The sequence below is a fragment of the Biomphalaria glabrata genome, chromosome 8 (assembly GCF_947242115.1).
Source record: "Biomphalaria glabrata chromosome 8, xgBioGlab47.1, whole genome shotgun sequence".
Classification (NCBI taxonomy): Eukaryota; Metazoa; Mollusca; class Gastropoda; family Planorbidae; genus Biomphalaria; species Biomphalaria glabrata.
This window is the reverse complement of record NC_074718.1, coordinates 36,024,171-36,048,885: the sequence shown is the minus strand read 5'-3', so window position 1 is coordinate 36,048,885 and position 24,715 is coordinate 36,024,171. Positions and strand designations below refer to the sequence as shown.

Genomic DNA, 24,715 nt, shown 5'->3' with positions numbered 1-24,715 from the left:
GCATATACAAACATATACATTTATAGTATTAATTTATTAAGAAATAAAACATTTCATTATGATTTCATAGAGCAAAAGGGAGATTAGTTTTATTTCTTAAATTCATTCATTTGGTTTTGGGAAATTTCAGCAGATTTCAAAGTGGACTTGGAGACACTGAGATTGGCCATTGGGGACCACAACATAAACAAGTCAATGAAGTTCCTTTGAGGTTGAAATTCTTTAGCTAATATTTTCTATAATCAGTGTAGCTGAAGCCCTGCTTGCTAGTGTGATTTCATAGACTTTTAATGTTGTAAACTACTGATAAGAGATTCTTAACTCGTTTGTTAATGGGGTACATTAATCCTAACATTAACATGAATGCATAATGGCCAGCCTTATCTAATTTGTCATCTGTTTAGCATCAGTCAAATTGTTTTGTTGCTAAATTCTCAAACCTAAATCTGATTCTATTCAGCTTTTACATTACACAAATTATTTAATAAAAGGCTAGAGAGAAAATTTGTGTATTCTTTTAATTTTGAAAATGTTAAATGTATATTGTTACTTAAGCATGGGCTATACATCATCTTGATTGGCTTGTATGCACTTTAGGGTGGTCCCTCCCTTTAAACTTCCCAACCAGTTATGGCTTGAACTGCTTGCATCCATGCAGTAATACATTAAGAATCTCTAGTTAAAATGAAGATAGCTATATTTTCTTCAAAGGCTTGTTCTTTTTTTTTTTTTTTCATAAATCAAATTCAATGGCAAATCCAGTTTTGTGTATTATAAATGTGTAAGACAGCTTATTTCCGCCTTATCCTCATGTTCTGCTGCTTTAAAAAAATATATACTAGCTGTTAAGGTGAAGGTCTTCAATGTGGTTTGGCACTTACTATAATTTGTTGTAAATACTTTCTACAGGACAGCACTGTTTTTTTTATTTTGCTTTGTATCATTGCACTAATATTCATATTCATTTCACTCATTCACATAAAATATATTGGATATGATGTGCATGTTGAAAACATTTTAACTTCAGTTCAGTGCATATTATTTTGATGGATAAAATGGAATTTTGTAGATCAAATTAAAATTTGCAAAGATGTGGAGTTACTAAAACTAACATAACTTTTTATTTTATTACATATAATCTAAGCTAGCATTTAATTTTTTTATGAACACAATTAAGCTAAATAAAGGATAAATAGATAAAATATTATAGAAAATAGCTTCTAAATTTTAAATTGGGGGGGTGGGGGGAGAATAAAAAGTATACCATAAATTGAATACCATCAGCCAAACTACTTGCTGAGAATAACACTGCTAGTGAAGTTATCCCGAAGAGGAAGTTACACTGAATTAGAGTTCAGGCGAATGAATTTTTTAACATTCTACATTGTTGCAGGATGAATAAATGTATTAGCACGTGTTATATATTGCATGTTATTTTTATGCACTTCATAAATCATAACAGGAACATTCTTTTGTAGTAGCATGCTAATATATCTTTTATTATAATGCTTGTTTCTTTAGTTGTCCTTTTTGTTTTTTCCCTAGTGGATTAATCCTTTAAAATTTGCCACTTAAAAATTGTGTGGACATATTAGATTATTTTGTTAGATTGGTTACAAAATAACAGTTTAAAATATTTATTAAAATATTTATATTTCATTTAAATCTCATGTTTACATGACAAATATTCAGACATGCCTACTGTTTCACATTGTGAAACCATTCCACAAAATTATCTATACTCCCATGTTCTGCCATTCCCCATTGGGATATTTTTTTGTTTCAGTCAGAATCCAGACAAAAGTTATTTTCATTATATTTTTTTTAATGCAAAATTAAAATACTGTAAGCAAAAATTAATTTATTTTAGCATTTCCTCTATGTGGCCTAGATTTAGTTTAGGTTGGATGATTTGAGCGCTAATGCTTCATTTATTCATTGATAATCATACCAAAACAGTTATTGACACATTGCTACCCACACTAGTTTTATGAAAAGAATACAATTTATTAAGGACAAGTGTTATAGACTAGATTTTTGTTTATCTAGTTCTAGATTCAAGTTGATCTAGATTAGATATAGTAGAATAGATCTACTTAACTAGATCTAGTCTAGATATAATCTAGAATAGATTTAAATTTAGATATAGAAGATTATAAATATAATAATCGAAAACTAGTTTTTAAATAGATCTAAAATCTATATATAAATCTAGATTTTAGCTTCTGATTAGCATCTACTAGTCTAGACTTGACTTAGACCTTATAAATAGTAGGTTCTAAATTCTAGAAAATTTATATATATTTTTTACATTAATAGTACTACAAAAAACTTAAGTTACTAATTAATCTCTTTTTCTCTTCTAATGGACAATACCATCTCAGTGAATTGGCCCCATTTTTTCAGTCAAATCAGCAATATCCTTGATACTTAAAGAGTCAGATGTTTTTTGCTACCTCCCAAAATGTTTTTAATTACTTATAATTAACTCTTGAATAGTTTCCAATTGGAAAACCTAGTTTTTTCATTTTCAATTACTTTTTACCAAAAACTATGTTTTTAAAGAGTAGGAGATAAAAAAAAAAAGGCTTTATTTTTTATATTTATTTACCACATGTTAGTGAAATAAGATAGTGATCTCAAGACAAATAATGTTTTTATATATGTTGTACATTAAGTATTGTGAAAATATTAACTATCATAAAAAAATACTTTAGTTCAATTTGTATCAAACAATATTGCATAGATTTAGTCTAGATCTAGTTGAGACTTGTACACAGTCATTTTTTTTTTAATGCAATTTTCCAAAATAAATTTCATTTTGATTTTATAAACATCCTTTTATTTAAAGGGTGTGCATTCACTTTTAATTCTATATCATATATAACATTTTCTGATTACAAAAAAAAAAAAAAGTTGTAGTTTTAAGCATAATGGTTTATAAGATTGTAGAATTAGGATACTTAAACCGCCTTAAGACATTAGATCTATGTCTTTAATAGATTATAAAATTCTAGATCTAAAATGAATCTTTTCTTTGGGCCCAAATTTCCTCATTTTCAACCTGAGTGTTCCTCATTCTGGGTCTTGGATATAGGCATGTCTGTTAATTCACTATTCAGTTAGGAAATTTTTTTCTTCTGTGTCAGCATAGCTTGTGTGACTTTCTTCCTTCAGTTGGTGCAGTTCTCATGTAGAATTCCTAAATAATTATAATAGTGAAAGCTATTGGTTTGAAAGACTTTTAATCTTCAAATTTAAAACTTGTCTTATATTGTCAGATGTAAATTTGGTCAACTTGGCCCTGGTAAAGGTCAGTTTAATTCTCCTCATGGCTTCTGTTTGGGGAATGATGAAGACATTGTTGTAGCAGACACTAACAATCACCGGATTCAAGTTTTCCAGAAAACTGGTGAATTTAAATACCAATTTGGAATACCAGGTATGCTTTCCATTTTATTTTTAAAATCTTTAAACATTTAGTTTTAATAGTAAATTGTGTTATGGTGTAATTTTCATTTTATTTAAGGGAGAGAAGAAGGTCAACTGTGGTATCCTCGCAAAGTTGCAGTGATGCTAAAAACTGGAAAGTTTGTTGTTTGTGATCGGGGCAATGAACGTTCAAGAATGCAGATATTTAATAGGAATGGACATTTTTTGAAAAAAATAGCCATTCGCTACATTGATATTGTTGCTGGTCTAGCCATCACTCCCGAAGGTAATAAAGTAAAAAAGGAAAATTGGTTACTGGGCATTAAGAATGAGAACTTAACTAAATTTCCAAATTTGCATATCTTAATTATTTTTTGAATTTGCTTTTTTTTTCTTTTCCCTAGGCCACATTGTAGCAGTAGACAGTGTATCTCCAACAGTCTTTGTTATCTCTGAAAGTGGTGATCTAATTAAGTGGTTTGATTGCAGTGACTACATGAGGGAACCTTCTGACATAGCTATCAACAACAACGAATATTTTGTTTGTGACTTTAAAGTAAGTATTATTTACTTATTACCACATTCAATACATTGTGATGCATTACATTCCAAAAGGACTTTACCTTCAGTTTTTTAAACTTTTGTGTAAGAAGAGTGCTTCCTGTCTCACACAGAATGAAATATAGACTTGGTTATTCCTCTTTTAGTGACAATTCTTTTTGTGACGACCAGATGTTTATACATGGATGCAAGATCGCCGGCCAAACGCCAGTCCAAATTGGTATTGGGCTTTTTTTTCTCACTTGCAATAGCGTTTTGGTCTACAAGACTTTGTCGGCTTTCAAACAACTAAAATTTAATAATGAATTGAATTTAAAGAAAGTCAGGAAGCTACATTTCTTAAATTATGGCACATGTGCTAATTCTCATGTCAAAAAACGTAAACAAAAGTGTTATAAAAAATTCATAAGGCTAAGGCCTAAGTAATAAGTTTGATCTGCCAGCATGCAATATTCAATTAACTAAGAAATTATACAATTGATTCTATTGATGATCTAGATTTTCCTCCCTTTTCTAATCAAGATCTAATAACATTCTAGGATTCAAATATAGTATATAAATTATAATCTAATATATTTATATAGAATCTAAGATCTATCATCTATCAGTCTACTAATTCTAGCTAGTTTAGATTTTACTAGTTCTATATATCTAAAAATTAATAACCACTAGCTTGAAAAAATAGAAACGTTTAAATATTTAGGAAGCTTGTCTGAGTTGTTAATAGCAGGGTTCCCGCGGCCTCCTGATTTTTCAGGAGCTCCTGGAAATCTCCTGAAATTGCAAAATATATGAAAAAGTCCTGGAAATCTAAAATTATTAAAAATCTCCTGAAAAGTCATAAGAATCATGAAAAATAGACAAAATTGTCTATTTGGGTGTCATTCAATATGAAAATCGCCAATCCTACGGGCGATTAAGAAAAAAAAACGGCATTGTCGGCTTTCATTTAATAAAAGTGTAATAATATGTCGAAGTCAAACCTAAAACAGAAGTTCTAATACTTTGTTTACTTTAATAGTCACTGGTATATATAGACAGATCTAAGTACCGGTATTCTAAGTCTATCTCGATCTCTTTAAAAAAAATCAAAAAGTGATTTAAAAAAAAAACAAATCTAGATCTACACTAGATAGATTTGATAGATCTAGAATTAGAATGAAAATACTAAATCTATTTTATCTAGATCTAAATCTAGAAAGACTTGATATTAAAATTAAGATTAGACCGTAAATCTAAATTAGATCTAGAGTCAGTATACTAGAATCTAGTGACGTCTAGTCTACTAGATCTACTATGATCAGACAGTAAATGTCAGTATGATTCTAGATCTAGTAGATCTAGTTATCTTCTAGCTAGATCTAGTAGTAGTACTAGTAGATCTCTAGTCAGAATAGTCAGATATGATTTTATGAATCAGTATGATAGAGATAGATAGATCTAGAATAGATAGAGACAGATATATAGATAGTGATATAGCGAATATACTATAACTATAGACTATAGGGCCTACTATTCTACAGAATTCTATTTTAGTACGTTACTGTCTTTAGTTTAGGGTGGAGGCCTTAGACTTATGATTAATGGTATAGATTATATTTCTAGATCTAATAGAGATCTACTTAGATTCTGGAATCTCTCTCTTAGTTTTAGTTTTATAAATCTAGATTGTGAAGTAGATGGGGCTTAGAGTATAGTGTAGTATGGTCTATACAGTCTAAGCTGCTATATAAAATTAAACTATTCATGGTTTTACTTTCAAATTCACTTCTAGCTTTATGATTCAGAGCTAGATTTTATTGATTTAAAGACAGCTATTGTTAATAAAAACAATCAATAAAAGAGATTTCCACTGAAATAGGTAACTGATATTGATAATGTGTTATACATTGCAATTTGTTTTTAGAGATTTTAATCAATTCCTAATGTTGACTAATACAAGCAATATATATATAGAGAGAGAGTAGTGCAAATAGGCTTATTGGTTTACACATACTTTTTTACTCTTTTATCAGTTACTTTTGAATTTGCTAATTTGAAAATGAAAAAAAAAAATTTATACATGTATATGGTAATTCAATATTTATTACTAAATATAGATATAGTTCGCGTTTTTCCGCTCCTGAAATCAAATATTTTCTCCTGGAAATTTCCTGAAATCCTAGTCTAAGAATGGTGGGGGAACCTTGTAATAGGGTATTGTTACGAAAAATATTTCTGTTAACAAACTTGTATCTCTTAAAATTTAAAATTATCTCTAAATTGTTTAAATTGCTGTCTAGCCTATAAATGTTATTGTGTTTATAAGCAGATTTATGTATAATTTGTACAATGTTTAAAGTTTAAAATTTGGTCTCAATTGAATATACTTTTCTGCCTCATAGAATACACAAATTAGCAATATTTCAAGTAAAATAAATGTTCACTTCATTACATTCTATATTTTTGTTGTGATCCTAATACATAATTTGTGCTTTGTGGGGATTTTCTATATTTATGTGTCTTTTGTTTATTTTATTGGGTAAATGCTACTTCTTATACCTTGAATTTCTTCATTTTGACATTGAAAAATCTTGATAGAATATTCTTGTAAATAATCTTCCTGCAGTGAGTCTTTGATTAGAAGTTAAAAATGGAGTTTGTTATGAACAGGAGTGAATGGGCTAATATTTAAGTTATGTGGAGTGTGACACATTTTTTTTTTATATAGAAAGAATATGTATGTATAGGTATCTTATCTTCTTATTAAGGCATAAATTGTTAGATAATGGAAAATCTCATTTCAGGGTCATTGTGTTGTAGTGTTTGCTAGAGATGGTACATTCCTTCGTAGAATTGGCTGCGAAAATATTACCAACTATCCTAATGGGATTGACATTAGTGGACACGGAGATGTGCTAATTGGTGACAGCCATGGCAACCGATTTCATGTGGGGGTATTTCAGAGAGATGGCTCTCTTATCAGTGAGTTTCAGTGTCCCTACGTAAAGGTCAGTCGTTGCTGTGGACTAAAAATTACTACAGAAGGATATATTGTCACCTTAGCTAAAAATAACCACCATGTTTTGGTTCTTAACACGCTGTACATACCATAAGATGACATTTTAATGGTTTGGAATTGATTGAGTTGTGAAATCATGTCAAAGTTACTCAGTAGAGATGTTTGGTTTTAAGTGAATTTTTCTTTTAGTTTTTTTTTACTTTGACTTCATATGTTTATAATTTTTTTTTATATTATGTGGAAAACATTTTATTGATCACATTTTTGGTGATAGAAAATCATTTGCTATTGTTCTCTGCAGACCAGAAGTTTACTACTTTCTTTTTTAAGTATTATGTTTGTTAGTTGCTTTAATTCTTTATATTTGTACAGTCAATGTCAAAAAAAAAAAATAAAAAAAAAAAATTTACAGAAAAGAAGCACATAATAGAGTAACTATCTGAATTTTATGCATTCTATTAATTTCGAGATTAACTACAATAAAAATAGGAATAATTCCTTTCCCTTCAATAAATACTTAGCATTTATTTAAAGGACGTCATAGTCATGGCAGTTTTTTTCTTTGCTCCGATAAATAAAACTAAGCTAATGGCAATATGAAAGTTTTATATAAATAAATATAAATTAATATTTTGTGCTGATTGGTCTTATTTTTTTCTCTTTGCATGTTAAATAACTTTACAGAGCATAAATTTGTCATAATACATGTATATAATTTTGACTTTTTTTTTTCTTTTCATTGTAGAAAGACATAATTGTCTCTTTTGATAGCTTGTAATAATTGAAGTGCTCAAAGAGACTTTTTTATCTTACGATTAATAGGTTTTGTTTTGTTTGTTGTTTTCCTTTTTTTTTTTTTTTTTTTTTTAGAGTCGTTGTCATCTTCATACAGTATTATTATTGTTATTAAAACCGTAAATCAGCAGATGTGTGGATTCTTTCACTTTTGGCAATTAGCCATATTTAAATAACAGGTGATATTATTCTCCCTTTTTTTTATTTTAGAAATCTATGCATATTTAATTGCGCAAGAGGTTTACACTTTTTTTTCTCTCTATTTTTAATTCAGACATTTACACTAAAAAAAAATTAAGTGCTAGGGGACAACATTCCATGTAAAAAAACAAAAACTGTTTTGTCCTTTTAAAATATATATATATATAAATAAAAAAAAATAAAAAAATTATGTATTACAAAAATTCATTTTCTCAGGAGGCTATTGTTTTCTTTTTTGAAATATTGATTGAATTTATATACAAAATGTATGTTTATCCTGATTAATTGGAACAATGCTTTTAGGGCCACTAAATTTGGACTTAAAAAAATGTTAGTAAATTTTTCTTTAGAAATGTTTACATTGAAATTGACTCAATATAATCATATCATTCAGCTTTACGCAGACTAACTCAAGGTGCACATATAAGCTATCTTCTAGTGTAGCTCTTTTTTTTTTTCTTGTGCCAATATATCTTTATATGTAATCTTGTTATATTTTTTCTTAACAAAATTTACAATTAGACCCTCATTGGGGCTTATTTCCTCGAGGGCATAAAGTATAAAGTTTCAGCAGCTTGTCATTTGTAAACTATATAATGTTCTCAGAGGAACAAAAGACATACCACACAGTTTACTTAATCATTTTTCTGTTTCCATTGGTCAGATTATTTGACCTTTTGATTAATTTTTTGAAATTATGTAATCTCAAAATTATAACCCATATACTGATTTTTATTTATTTTTATTTTTTGAAATTTATTATGTGTCTTTATTAAGCGAAAATACCCTCTATTTCCTTCACCAGATATTTTGTCTAGGTTTAAAACTTTATACTTTATAAATTTACAAAAGTTAAATTTTACATTATCTTTAAGGGATGAGTTATCAAATTTGTTGTTTAGGTTGGTCCCAAGTCTATATATTAAATATGCAACATGCATGTGTATTGAATCTAGTCATTTACTCATTGGACATGGCCTTTTTTTTTTTTTTCAGTTACCTTTTGTGTTGTTTTCCCCCCATCTTTGTTTTTTTTTTTTTTTTTTTTTTTGCCGTGCCTTAAAATTTTTATTTTTTGTTTTCGTGTTCAGTGTTAAAAACAAAAAGCTTTACAACAGATATTTATATTATATTAAGATATGTACTTTTAAAATATTTTTCCCTGCTTTTTTTTTTTATAGTTTTATATCATCTTTTTATTATATTTTTAAGCTGATGTGCTTTTAGATCATTTGGAGTGGTGAAATCGCACATAAGTTATGCATTTTTGCAGACAGGGTCTGGAGTGTTTGGGGCAAAAAAGTTGTAATCATTTTATTTCAATTTTTCTTACCCTTTCCTCCTTTCCACTTGCAATTTATGTGCATGTAAACCTCAGAAAATGACTCCCACCATACTTATACAGACAATAATGCCTATATATTTTATTAACACATTGAATTAATCAAAATTTATTAGCTCTCACCTTCTAATTGTATTTTGGCAGGTGTGAAAAGTTTAGATTTTTTTTTTTTTTTTTTTAAATACAGTTTTCCATTATACCATATTCATCCTTGTTATAAACTGTTTTAAGCTTCATCATTAAAGTATTCCAGAAATATTATATTTACCCAGTAACTTTGTAGACTCTTTTTTTTTTTTAAAAAAAAACATGAACAGAAAGAAGGGAAGAGGAATGAGGCTTCCTTTTGAGCCCATTTTCTCATTGCCACATTTTTTGGTCTCCCATTGTTTGTTTGCCTTTGTCATTCAGACAATCTAGTTTTATTTTTGAATTTTCTTTCTCTAGAAATCACAACGAGTTTTTTTCATCACATATGTTTAACCATACTATCAATTGTGATTCTGTGTTCATGTTCTCAATTCCATCTTATTTTATAATATATTGTGTCAGATTTTTCAATCATTAATATTTAAGAAAAAAACAACATGTTTTTGACCCCTAATACTACTGAGATTTTTCTTATTGGGGGTATGTGAAAGAATACTATAAAATGCAAACATATTTATTATATATTTGTATATACCTGAAGATAAAGCTGTTGCATTATTGTGTGTGTTTATCAGTTGAACAGACTTTATGTATTGATTTTATATTTATATATATATATATATATTACTAGACAATTGATTTACATGAACATCTAAGTGAACATTTACTAATTCTAGTCTTCTTAAACAATTAAAGTAAAATCTAAAGTTTAATAACAGGATTATATCCCCTAAATGCCTCTTCCAATATTTTTAAGTTAGCCCCCCCCCCCCCCCCTTTTTTTTTTTTTAAATTATATATATACCAGGCAAATTATCCAGATTTTTTTTCTTCATTCACATATGGTGCTGTATTTTTTTTTTCCATTTATTGATTTCAAAACTATGGCTTGACTGTATCTTAGAACAAAAGTATTTAGGGGTGCAATCTAATCTAGTAAAAACTAAATAATTACAGGATGTTAAATTCTGATAAATTAAAGATTCTTTAAGGAAAAATCAAATTAGATTGTATCCCATGTAGATATTTGTTTGTATATATGATTTTTTTTTAACAAAACAATTTTATTGTTATAAAATTGTTAGGTAATTGGTGGGTTGTTTCAAGAAAATGTTGCCCACATTTTTTTCTTTGTTGACTCTTATTTTTTCCAGTAATAGTTTTTTTTTTTTGTTTTGTTTAAAATATTTTTTTTTGGCCATTTGATTGATTTTGTGTTGTCTATTTTCCATTAATCCATTTTCCATATTTTGTAAATATTTTTCAGCCGCAATTGTCCCAGTTTGGACATTTTTTTAAAATTCTGGTATTGTTTTTGTTTTTTTCATTTGATTTCAAGCAGTAACTGACATTATCTAGTTTTGTCTTATTAAAAGCTGACAATGGCACTATTGTATGTCCATCTCATCTCAGTTACAGTTGTATTTTTGAAGTGATCTTACATTAATGTATTCAGTATCATTCTGTCAGCCAATTCACTTATATCAAATTATGTTAACTTAGGTTTTATTATGTCTTACATATAGTTAGTTTACTTGATGTTTTGATTTTTAAACTTGAATAGATTTGATTGTTAATGACACTAAACCATGGTGCATTTTGTGTTGGTAATTTATTCAAATATTTTTTATCAGTTTGTCCCCATTCCTTTTCATTTAAGAAAAAAAAAAAAAAAGAAAAAACATTATTTTAAAAATTAAACCAATATTTACATATTCATTTTTTTTTTTCTCTAATTATTGGAATCTGTGCTTGAAGGTCTTTTTAAATTCACTCACAGATGTACCAATAGGGTTTTTCCCCCTCCTCGTCCTGTCTCATGCAGTGTATTATGCAATGTAAGGCTTTCTACGAAAATGCTACTTTTATGACATTGTCTGGCACTGCTTTTTTGTTTTAAGGCAATAATTCATATTTTTTTTAAATTCCATTAAATGTAGGTTATTTTAAGTACAACAACAACAAAAAATTCTTACCTATAGAAAAAGATTGAATCCAATAGTTTTATGAATATATATACACTTGACAATCAATAGCTCCATTTACAAAACCCTGAATGGCTAATATTGTTCTAGAGAGTTGAGCTTTTTTTTTTTTTCTATTTAGGACTTTTTGTTTGTGTTTGTGCAATGTTGCAATCAAAATCTTTAAAGATAAAAAGTCAAAAAGTAAGGATTATTTTAAAGATGCTTTTAATAATGTGGTTCCCCCCCCCCCTTATTTTTTTTTGTTTAAAACACCCTTTCAAAAGACTGTTGTTTGGATCTCAGTTACAACATTGTTATATACACTTTTTTTTATATTTTTAAGGACTTTTTTTTTTTTTTTTTTACATGTATGCATTTTAACTGAATGGCTTGTGATATTTTTTAATCAAGAACTAATGCATTTGTCATACTGCTGCTTCTATCTCTTAAAAAGAAGTGTCCCCAAAACATGTTCTCTCCTTCTAAGAAAGTATTTTGTGCTGGGGGGAAAATACAAAGAATTTTTTTTTAAAGTCAACCACAATCATGTAAGCATTACTCCTTTTTATTGACAGGTCAAACTTGATGAAGCAATATTTATCTTCATATTTACATTATTTGCTCAAGCTTTTTTCTTTCTTTCTTTCTTTTTTTTTTTTTTGTACAGTTTTTGTACTTGTATGTAACACTTGTAGAAAAAATCCTTTCATAACTATTATCCAAGCTAAATGATCAATACTTGAGTTCAATTAATCAGCTCACTATATTATTATTACAGGAACAATGAAGGCGCTCCTTATTTGGTGATGGGTAGTTGTTTTATAGGTTGTTTTTTTTTTTTTTTTGTGTGGTGCCATTTAATGTTGAGGCAGCTTGAGATGAAAATTGTCAGCCTAATACATCTGACTTGAGATTCTAGTTGTTGCTGACAGTTTTGATCTTGACAGGCTCCGTGTAGCTGTGTTTTCATCTTAAACACAAGCATTACTCTTCCAATAATGGCTGTATTGAGGCAGGTATGAGGGGCACTATACACAAGTATTGATATATATATATATATATATTCTATTCCTATTTTTGGAAATACATCTGCCATTTCTTAAAATGTACGTTTATGTTAAGATGTATGCAAAAAATGGAATAAAGGTGTTCTTTCAGTCCAATTATTGAGTTGACATTTGTGTTCTTGTGGTTGAATTATTCTAAGATTTTTAGCCGCCCCGCGGGTGGGGAATAGCTGCGATTAGTTTTGTGTGGTCTTTTTGTTCGTCCGTCCCGTTTAGATCTCGTAAACTAAAAAAAATAGTGAAAATCTGATATCATCTGAAAGCGAAAATTTTTTTTAAAATCAACTATGCAAGCAGTTTTACAACTATTCACTATTAATAGTAAGAAACACGGGAGACTATATGCAAAAGTAATTTCTGTCTTACTATTTCAATTTACAAAAAAAAAAAAAAATAATTAATAAAATGTATTCCTTTTTTTTTTTAAGAGAAAAAGTCTCTTCAATATGCATATGAGGAATATAATTTAAAACAATTGATAATTGGTGTTTAATATTATACAAGCGAACTAGATGACCCTACATTGCAACACATACTCGACTTGAGGCTTTAAATGAGAGCACGGTAATTTACGAAACAATTGCAGACATATTCAATAACATCAGTTAAGCCAGGTTCACCTATCCTTTAGTTGAGGCACCACACAAGATCTGTCTACCGTCTTTTCCCATTCCTTTGCCTTTGATAAATTTCATTCACTGACAGGCCCGTCCATTCTTTAATGCTGTCTTCCCATCGCTTTGCCTGTCTCCTCTTCATCTTCTTCCTGGTACTGTTTCCTAAAGAAAGGTCTTTGCGAGCCCCTTGTGATGTGCCATAGAGTTTGTGTTTACGTTATTTGACAGTGGTTAGCAGGTCATCGTGGGGTCCAATTGCTGTATTAATCCTGTTTCTATTCTCTTCATTCGTGATGCGGTCTTTGTGACACCTAGATTTAACTATATCTTTATAACTATCAGTTCATCAGATACAGATGAATATTAACAATGTAATAGTAATATAATGAAATCTCCGTATCCTGAGGTATCAAGTCGAGCTAACAATACTACAGCACGTCTCTTCTATTTGTATCCACGGAGCTAGGGTTGGAGTTGTTGATAGTTTGTAGTTCATGGTTTCGGATATTCTTTCTGAAAATATTGAACCATGCCTTTTTATATGCCTGAGCGGACCACTTCGGGGCCGATTTTGTATGTTTCCCCACAGAATGTCTTTGTAGCCTTGTTTTATTCAAGTTTGGTGAAGAAATGTTATGGTCAACATATTCCACGGCCTGCTCATACAAATGCACTAGAATCCATATTTCGCCAAAAATTGAGTCAACAGAATTACACATATTTTATTTTATTTGTCCAATCGCTTTTTACTTACAACTGAAATTCTTTCTCCATCCAGTGACACGGATGTCACTTAATTCAATCAAACGTTTACATTTTTTTTTTTATTCATTGTGTCAGTAGTAGGCCAATTAATACACAATTTTTCAATGTTGTGAACCACTGCACATTAACAAAAGGTTATAATTTCCTGGAACTCGTGTATTGTGCCCAATTGGTATGTTCATGTTGTCACTGTTCTGAACATAATACAACAGTCGAATACCATGTCCGTATAGGTTTAATACACTGAATGACTACACAACACACTATCTTTCACCTTTTGTGAAAACATTCTCGCGGACGAGTTACAAAGAATATAAGAATGACAACTGATACATTTGACTAGAGTAACACCTTAAGTAAAATCACTAAATTTAGAAAGCCTTCAGGATAGAAGACTTAAAAGTAAAGTAGCAATTATACATAAAACACTGAACCATAAACTTCAAATACAAAAACAAAATTTAATAAAATACTCAGAAAGACACAAAGATAAAGGCACATTCCTCGTTCCATAGGCAAGGACAAATTTGTACAGATGCTCCTTCTTCCCTAGCGCTATTAGAGCATGGAATGGGTTGCCTGAGCTAGCCAAGAAAACCAGTGTCTTAGCAGACTTTAGGTCATTGGTTAATATGCATGACGCGTAGGACGTAATCATCATCTTTTTTAAAGTAAGTCTGTATTATATAAGATAAAAAAAAAATGCGTATTTCCCTGGTATTCAACCCCCCCCCCCCCGGTTCAAATTGTGCCTAGGTAGGCCTACTAGTATTATTTACAATGCAAGAAATAAGTAAACGCAGAACGATAATCTAGATTCAAGTAAATAAACATAGTAGAATAACATATTGAAGCGATGAAATAGCTTGTACAAGTCAAGAGACAAAGTCAAATAAAGCTAGTAAATGACGTGAAATTAGATCAAATAGCTAGTAAGCTGTGAAGTATCAGAACTAATTGGAGACCAGTATTGACAAAATTGAATGTCAAAGTCAGCTGATGAACGTTACAATTCATAATTGGGCCTAGCTCTCCTTAACTCCATGATTGTATCTGTGTAGTTTCATCTGCATGAGTTGCTGACTACGTCTTCGGTGGTGCTGGTGGTTTCTTCAGTCATAGAATCAGTAGGTTGATTCCTGAGAATGAGGAACTGTGGCAAAGAATAAACCAGCAGCCCATTAAAGTAGATCGAAGGGAATGTGTATTGTAGTCTTGGAGTGAGTTGTTTTGTTTATATTGTTCAAGATCTTATTATTTCGCTCGTGTTGCTACATATAGCCTACTTGCATTGGAATTGAGAGCTCTACATATTGTTAATAAAAGTTATTATTTTTTAATAAAAGTTTTTTTCCAAGTTTTATTCAAGTTACATATTAAGAATATAATACGAATACCGGGTGCGCCTACAACGATTTATGTGGACTGGAAATACAACCCCACAATTAACCTGTACAGGGCCGGCCTTAGGCATAGACAAACTAGGCAGCCGCCTAGGGCCTCCGATTGGTGGGGGCCTCGCACAATAAAATTGCGAAACATGGATCAAATCTCAAACAAACAGAACTCTATGGCTGCCTGGTCGTGCGGTTGCGCACTGGACTGTCGTTCGGATTTATCGACGGTCGAGGGTTCAAACGCTGCCCGCTCCCATCCCCCGTCGTCCTGCGGGAGGTTTGGACTAGGAGGTAAACTATCTTCAACTCTGAAGGAACATCCGAAACATGTAAAACATTTTACAAACATTTTATTGCTCTATGTTTACTAGCCTAGCTCTACTACAATTCAAGGTTGATTCACAAATATTTAGATTTAGATCTACTTGTAAGACTACATATGTTAGAAAACGTCATTTCTAGAATTCTAGTCTGGTGATCATGAATCATCCCTGAAGTTATTCATGGTAAACCTGTAACACAGACTAAAAACGCAAAATACCTAGGTGTTATAATAAATGAAAAACTGTCATGGAATCCCCATATTGATGAAACTATCAAAAAATCAAACAAAGCAATAGGGTTTATTAAAAGAAATTTCTATAAATCAAATAAGAACATAAAACTAAAATTTAACCTTAATAGAATATGCATCCTCTGTTTGGGACCCCTCAACTCAAGAAAATATTAAGAAACTGGAACAGACACAAAATAGAGCAGCGAGATTCATAATAAACGAATATTCACATTTGACTAGAGTAACAACTTTAGTAAAATCACTAAACTTAGAAAGCCTTCAGAATAGAAGACTTAAATGTAAGGTAGCAATTATACATAAAACACTGAACCCTAATCTTCAAATACAAAAACTAAATCTAATAAAATACTCAAAGACACAAAGATAAAAACACATTCCTCATTCCATATGCTAGGACAAATTTGTACAAATACTCTTTCTTCCCTAGAGCTATAGCGCCATTAGAGCATGGAACGGGTTCCCTGAGCTAGCCAGGAAAATCAGTGACTTGGCAAAATTTAGGTCATTGGTTAATATGCATGACTAAATGCATGACTCGTAGGACGTAATCATGTTCTTTTTTGAAGTAACGTCTGTATCATATAAGATAAGAAGTACATTCGTGCTATCGGCGCTTGGTTTGAGCTGAAAAATCGGTTTATGGCACCTGTACCAATTTCTTTGGAAGGTTACGAAACATTAATTAAACCCTACGGAAATTATGCTATATGAATTTAACATTATTTGTTGATTTAGATATAGATACAGGAAGGTTTTTAATTCTTTGCGTATTTCTTGATCTTAGTTTTTTATTTTTCTGTTTCTTTTGGGGCCACCCAGTTCACTTTGCCTTGGGCCTCCAATTACCTAAGGCCGGCCCTGACCTGACCTGTATTAACAAACATTGATCCTTATATTGCAACAAGTTTTTGAATGCTTCTTAACGCTCATATTTCAACTCACTTCGTTTGTCTAACTTGCCAAAATCTTTTACACGCTATCCAGTGGCGTAGCTAGGGTATATGACGCCCAGTTCGTCAACTCGTGATGATGTCCCGCCTCCCCCCCCCCCCCCCCCCCCGTGAAAAAAAAGCGAAATAAAACAGGGAAAAGTCCTTTTTTTTCTAATGTGTAGTCATTGTTCAAGTGTTGCTTGTGTATTCATTGTTCAAGCGTTGCTTGTGTAGTCATTGTTCAAGTGTTGCTTGTGTATTCATTGTTCAAGCGTTGCTTGTGTATTCATTGTTCAAGCGTTGCTTGTGTATTCATTGTTCAAGTGTTGCTTGTGTATTCATTGTTCAAGTGTTGCTTGTGTATTCATTGTTCAAGCGTTGCTTGTGTATTCAGTGTTCAAGTGTTGCTTGTGTATTCTTTGTTCAAGTGTTGTTGGTGTATTCTTTGTTCAAGTGTTGTTGGTGTATTCTTTGTTCAAGTGTTGCTGGTGTATTCTTTGTTCAAGTGTTGTTGGTGTATTCTTTGTTCAAGTGTTGTTGGTGTATTCTTTGTTCAAGTGTTGCTACTTCGCGAAAAAAAAATCAGTTTAATAAAAAGATACTACAAAAAATCTTACATGCTTTCTGGCTCGCAAAACTATCAATAATTTTATCGAAATCTATTACATCAATCGCCAAATTAGTGAGTCGCACATTTTCCATTTTTGATAGCAATTAACTCCATCTGAGAATTCAATAGTTGGGATGGCGACAAAAAATCATGTTTACTTGCTACATCATGATATTGCTCATATCGGGTGATTTCTTGAATTATCCCATCCAAGGAAGAATACATTTCCATCCGTAGCTCTTTCTTGCGTGCTACTACAGAACCTCTTTAGCCTGTCATCCTTTTTCTTGTGGTCAATACGTCTGATAATCTCCAGATCTGTGCTCATGCTTTCGAATAAAGGTAACACTGGCTTCAGCAATGTCTTCCCGACTATTAGTTAAGAATGTTTTTTATTTTTTTCCGTTTTCCGTGCACAGTCTCGATTCAACAATCCATGTTTTTGAAGGTAGACTTGCGTGTCCATTATTTTAGTTAATACAGCGAATACCACAAGGTGAGAAAATAAAAGTAAGCTGCATAGTAACTAACAAACCGCCTGCTTCAGATCTAGTTGAAGATTTTTCATCTGTGCTAGTCAATGTCTCTGAAGTTTCTATAATTTTTAAAAAGTAAACCATAACCATCTTGACGGCTTCTCCTCTGGCGCTCCAGTGGGTTTTAACCAAGCACTTAGACTTAAGGCTATAGTTCCGGTTATTTTGGTGAGGACGTCCTAGCGGTGTTCTGAAGTTGAAAAAAAGGTTTGTAAATAGTCCAGTGTACGTAAAAATGGTACTGAATTGATTTCAAGTTCAGTAACCCGAATACCTGCCAAACTCGGTGAATGGTTCAAGCAGACAAGGAATTAAGATGATGTCAGGGAAAGAATTAGTACACCGTCATTATCCAAGACAACGTAGCCTTAACATTTGGGAAATTATCTAGAAATATCTGGCTCGTAATCACCAATAATTACAATAAGTTCGTTTAGTCTTTGTGGGGAAATGTACACATTCGGTCTGATTGATTCGGACTACATGTGGATCTTACTTGGATAGTAATTTCTCAAGCTCCCGGAAATTACCTGGATTTTGTCTTTGCAACTCTTCTTCAACTTGTTTGCGATGCCCATTGAGTGACAGATTTTGTTTTGAGAGAAAAGGAATGATATCTAAGATTTTTTTCAGGTAGCACTAACAGATTTGTACCCATTGGACCGTCAACAATTTTCAACCCGAGATGACAATCTCTCTTTCTGAGCTAGCACTATGCACACCAACAGGACTTTTCAGTCTTGAGCAACGTCGATAATATTGAATAAAAACATGTAAAACAAGGTTACAACGATAGTTTGTGTGGAGACACTAACTCACAATCGGCCCACGAAGTGGTCCACCCAGGCAGATAAAAAGGCAGGTTTCAATATTTTCAGAAAGAACATCAGAATGAAGTTCTACTATCAAAGACAAATGACAGAGAAGAATGGAGAAAGAAGGTTGACGGATCTTGTCTTTAAAAAAAAGTAACTTTTTTTTTGGTGTAAATGTAGTAGTTGTTATAACAGACCTTAGTTAACTTAGGAATACAAATGTAAAAAAAAATGTTGACAAAAGATCTAAAACCGTTTGCACAAATGTGTTAAAAATATGGTAAATAGTCATCTACCCTACTAAGAAGCCTTCAGTGTTTGTTACCGCACCACCCGCACATTGCTAGCTACGCCACTGACGCTATTTCTATCACTTCCCATTCTCGGAGAAAGTTGAAACTTTGCACCATTATTCAGTATCGATAACAACAAATGAATCAACCAAAAATTTATAATTAATTAATTGTGTTTTATGTGGAAAATGTAGGCTTACTAATGGGAGATAAGCCCTGCAATAATGAGAGTCTCCCTAAGCGCGAATGGCAACATGCAAGGCAGCATTCTTATACAGAAAATGTGACTATAGTTTATAAACAAATAGTATTACACTGTAAAGTCTGTAAAGATCTTTTTATAAAAGATAAGGTGATGGTCAATCAAGTTAACGAGACTTGCTGTCATTCAAAGTGGCTCATTCGGCGCGCCTGCGGTCTCATTTGGGTACCGGCCCAACGCCCTTGTGCGAAGGACATTTGAGGACATATGGCGCATGTACTTCTGCAATGGGCTTCATCGTCTTCACGTATTTTTCTATTAGGATTTTTGCAGTCGATTTTTCGACCAAAATCTACTTGAATTGAAAGAAATTAAAAATAAAAAGACAAATCACGACGCTACATGTGCCCCTTTTGCTGTTGTTCGAAATGCGGCGTGGTTGCTGGGGGGGGGGGGGGGGGTCACGGTTCGAATCTCGGTGTAAACTGGAAATTGTATTTTCGAGACTCTTAGGGAGATCCTGAGTCCACACAATCTCCAATGGGTACTAGACATGAGTTGGTGGCCACATGACAACCTTAATCGTCGCCTAAACAAATGACCTTTACACCACTGTCCTGAATACTATCTAGACCTGGTTGAGAGAAATTCGTCCGTTCTGTTATTGCTGCAGACACTTTTGCGAAAACGGTGAAGCCTACATGACTTATTTAATACATTTTTCATTTTTGAATCACTTTTAATTGGATTTCTAACTACAATGAAAAAACATTTTTTAGTCCCTTGCAAAGTAGGCCTACTTTGATCGGGCTCCCCACCTCCCACGGCCAAGACGTTGCGCCACAGTTGAGAAACGCTGGTTTAATCGATTAATGCGATAGTATTTTTATTTTATTAAACAGAGAACCGAATACACATTGAGTAGCAAATTTACATACATTGAGTATGGTTTACATTTTGTTAGTATTATTGTGAGGTTCTGTGGTGTAGTGGTTATCACGTCTGCTTTACACGCAGAAGGTCGCGAGTTCGAACCTCGCCAGAACCTCGGTATTCTTTTTTTTAAAGAAAATTATATAAGGAATACTCTTTTAAAATCGATTTATTAGTGAGATTTGTTTTTCTAGTGGGAATTTTAATAAATGGTCGCCTTAAGTTCATCTTCGTGGTAAAAGAAAAGCAAAGTTCTCTTTTCAGGCCTTGTGATCTATAGGGCAGATGGTGTAAAGGTCATCTGTTTCTATGACCTAGGGTAAACAAGGGTGTCATGTGGCCAGCACAACGACCAACCACCTTTACCTTTCCCTTAAACTAATGTCAGGTATCCATTAGAGCTTGGTGGACTCAGAGGCGCCCAAAGATCCCGAAATATAAAAAAATCCCAGTCTTCACCAGGATTCGATGTTTTGGCTTACGCAAAAGACTTGAACCAAACGCTGACATGTCGATCGGAAGCAATGGAACGTTCTGCCTTTAGACAACAGAATAAATTGGGTCTTGTATTTAGTAGACGAATGATACTGTTATAAACCTGGTGGTGGCACAGATGGGGGTAGTGGTGTATGTGTAGTCAGCCGACGCAAATCGCCCCAGGCCAGCGCTAGACGAGCGGTCAACCGTGACGAGCTACGACGGTCAGCCGAGTCGAGTGTCAACAGGACGGTTCGGGAAGGATCGCCGTTGTGAACAGAGCTCATGAGCGTCACGAGGGATGTAGTCATGTGACGAAGCCAGAAACGTTGAGCGGCGTTCTGTCCGGTTCGAGAAGGCCAGTAGGGACCCTATATAAGAGAGGAGGTGTCGCAGTCAAGACGGTCGAGGAAAGGGGCTCAATACAGCAAGGTTCAGAGCCCGGTTCACTACAGTCCGGTCGACAACAGCACAGTTCAGCGGTGTGGTTCTGTACGGAGCATTACGACGGTTCAGTGCGGAGTACTGTCAAGTAGGCTACAGTTGAGACGACTGGCGTCTTGATCTTGGTCTGCGATCGAGTCCGACACAACGAGCCTAGTGTGTGAAGTCAGTCCTGAACTGTTGAACCCAGTGCAAGCCCGGAACGAGACGGAGAGGCCAGTGCAAGAGTTGATACGGCGGAACGGTGTTATCGGAGAGATATTTGTACAGTGTACGTGTTGCCCATTGTACAGTATTGGCTGTTATTTATCCAACTATTAAAGTGTTACGTTACTTTGGAGCCCTGAGTTGTCAAGTTCTTTAAGTTGGTGGTGTATGGTGCACTTTGCAGAGAGCCTGGATAGTGAGATTCGTAACAATACTTTCATTTATTATTCCATTTTTTTTTAAATTAATCTTTGGTAATATGCTTCATTGATGGTCCATTGCATCAGTGGATTAAGGATTTTCTAATAGGGAGAGAACAAACCGTAATAATAAATGGCTCTAAATCAACACCAATAACAGTGACAGTAAACTCAGGCGTACCTCAAGGAACAGTCTTAGGTCCACTACTATTTTTAATTACAAAAATGATTTACCAAATTGCATTAGTTCAGGAACAAAAGTCAGATTATTTGCAGACGATTGCATAATAAAATGAACAGTAAAATAACACAAGATGCAGAAATTTTACAAAGAGAATTACAGAAATGGGAATCAAATTGGAGCAAGTCTTTCCACCCAGAAAAATATCCGTTATTAAGAGTAACAAAATAAAAAAACTAAAACAAATTAATTCTACTTATCTTATTCACGGTAAACCAGTAACACAGACTAAAAATGCAAAATACTTAGGTGTTATAATAAATGAAAAATTGTCATGGCATCCCCATAAGGATGAAACTAAAAAAAAAAATCAAACAAAGAATTAGGGTTTATTAAACTGTTATTTAACCTTGGTTAGGTCAATAATAGAATATGCATCAACAAAGAATTAGGGTTTATTAAAATGTTATTTAACCTTGGTTAGGCCAATAATAGAATAGGCCCTATGTATCCTCTGTTTGGGACCCCTTAAGTCAAGAAGACATTAAGAAACTGGAACAGACACAAAATAGAGCAGCGTGATTCATAACAAACGAATATTCACGACTAGAGTAACACCTTTAGTAAAATCACTAAATTTAGAAAGCCTTCAGGATAGAAGACTCAAAAGTAAAGTAGCAATTATACATAAAACACTGAACCATAATCTTCAAATACAAAAACAAAATCTAATAAAATACTCAGAAAGACACAAAGATAAAAGCACATTCCTCATTCCATATGCTAGGACAAATTTGTACAAATGCTCCTTCTTCCCTAGTGCTATTAGAGCTAGCCAGGAAAACCAGTGTCTTGGCAGAATTTAGGTCATTTGTTAATATGCATGACTAAATGCATGACGCGTAGGACGCTATCATCTTCTTTTTTGAAGTAACGTCTGTATTATAGGCCTATAAGATAAGATAATTCTCACACATGGATTTATAACCACAGTGCTAATACAAAGGTTATTAATTTTGGATTTGGAATCCACGACTCCCATTGGCAGGATTTTCGCAACTCCTTTTGAAGAGCGTTCAGTTTAGTGACTGGTACATAGACATAAATATATGTCTATGGACTCAGGGGCGGACTGGCTATATGGGCAAACGGGCAAATGCCCGGTGGGCCGGTACCAAATGGGCCGGTCTGGTCGCGACCAAAGAAAAAACAATTTCAATGCAGACAACTTAAAAAAAAAGTGACAGCAGCAAGACACAAAGGCCCGAACACGTTTTCTTGTTGTTGTTTTTAGTTCTTATTACAATTAATTTTGTTTGAAATTCAACAAGAATATCAACAAAAAAGAAAATAAAGTATACACTTTACGTATTATCACTTGCAAAAAGTTAAACCGTACTTTCTGCTAGGCACGAGCGGCATGGACTGCTTTGATGTCTTGGTGGTCGGCATGGGCCTTTGATGGCAATCCTTTTTTTTTTTTTGCTCCTTCCCTTCCCCGTCTTTTAATGGTTCCAATGAAATTTAACCAAAAAGAGGGATGAGATAGGCTCAACAATTAGCTCTTTAACACATACACACAGCCGCGAAATTGCAAACCACCCAACGTATTCACAGCTCAATAGGGGTGTAAAGCTCTCCTTTCTGCGATTTGAAAAGAAAAAGTAAGTTTCTTTTTATTACTTTTAATAACATAGATCTAAAAATACTACACTTAAGACTTACAAAAAAAAAATTAATTAAAAAATAAATCTAGATGTAAATCAATTTTTATACAATTATAATTAATGGCAAACTTATGCTTAGTAATAATAATAAGGCTAGTCTTCGAGTCCGAAGATAAGTGAGGAATGCAGTATTTCCCGTGGCTGCGCAGCCCCAGCTGAGACCTACATATTTTGCCACATCCAGGGCAAACATAACCATTGTCACAGGTGGTCGATTTAGATTTTCTTTTCGCCGTCTGCGTTTGTCCTCGGCAGCAGATTTTCTTTTGGTCTCAAATGTGTATCCCGCGGCCTTCGTGAGTGACCTCCAGCTGTCTCGTTCTGAGGCCGCATGCAACCAGGTGCTATCTTCTATGACAGCCAAGGAATGTTGACGCCTAAGCATGTCTTTGAAGTGTTTCCGTGGGGCGCCTCTGTTACGTTGACCACCTTTTAGCTCACCAAAAAAAGACTGCATTTGGCATACGTTCGTCTCCCATACGGGATACGTGCCCTGTTCAGCGTAAATCTCGGACCAAAAGAAGTCCCTCTATACTGTCCATACCGGCGTTCGAAAGGACATCGCTGTTTCTAGTGGGGTCTAGCCACCGTATGTCCATGATAGAGCGCAAGCATCTTTGGTGGAAGCGCTCAAGAAGTCTTAAATGTTTCCTGTATAGTGTCCATGTCTCAGAGCCATATAGAAGGGTTGAGAAAACCACCGCCTGGTAGACACTGATTTTTGTAGGTAGGCGGAGCGATCTGTTCCGCCAAACTCTCGCCTGAAGGCGTCCAAAAGCGCTACTGGCCCTGTCCAGACGGTTATCAACTTCCCTTGAAAGTGAGGCGTCATTTGACAATATACTACCTAGATATGTGAAGTGGTCTACCACATTAAGGGGCTGTCCGTTTACGGTGATCCTTGGGGCTGAGTATGTTTTATTGGGTGACTTCTGGAACATGACTTCTGTTTTCCCGAGGTTTATAGATAGACCGAAAGAGACCGCAGCGTATGCAAATTCGTTTACTGCGTTCTGGAGGTCATGTTCATTGTGAGCTAGCAGGGCGCAATCATTGACATAGAGAAGCTCCGTTATGACCATCTTCTTTGTTTTTGTATGGGATAGTAGACGTCGAAGATTGAACACATTGCCGTCAGAACGAAACCAGATATAGATGCCTTCGTGCAATCGCTGCCTAATTTGACCCAGCATTACGCCAAAGAAGATAGCGAATAGAGTAGGAGCAAGTACACAGTGCTGCTTCACGCCATTTTCTATTGGGAGGTGATCTGAAAGGGCACCATA

General features: G+C 33.3%; 1 protein-coding gene and 1 non-coding gene across 3 annotated transcripts in view; both read left to right on the top strand.

Annotated features, from left to right (window-relative positions):
* LOC106050410 (brain tumor protein-like) overlaps positions 1-12,612 on the top strand; it is a 37,610-nt gene extending 24,998 nt beyond the window's left edge. The window contains exons 11-15 of one of the 2 annotated variants that reach the window (XM_056037734.1): positions 131-211; positions 3,282-3,442; positions 3,530-3,718; positions 3,837-3,988; positions 6,780-12,612. In XM_056037734.1, coding sequence (XP_055893709.1) covers positions 131-211; positions 3,282-3,442; positions 3,530-3,718; positions 3,837-3,988; positions 6,780-7,088 — 892 coding nt within the window. In that variant the 3' untranslated portion in view covers positions 7,089-12,612. The remainder of the gene's footprint in view (positions 1-130; positions 212-3,281; positions 3,443-3,529; positions 3,719-3,836; positions 3,989-6,779) is intronic. The other variant, XM_056037735.1, reaches the window with a different exon arrangement.
* A 7,623-nt stretch (positions 12,613-20,235) lies between these two features.
* Positions 20,236-20,308, top strand: Trnav-uac (transfer RNA valine (anticodon UAC)). Its single transcript has one exon. It is a non-coding gene; the product is annotated as a tRNA-Val (tRNA).
* The last annotated feature ends 4,407 nt before the right edge of the window (positions 20,309-24,715 follow it).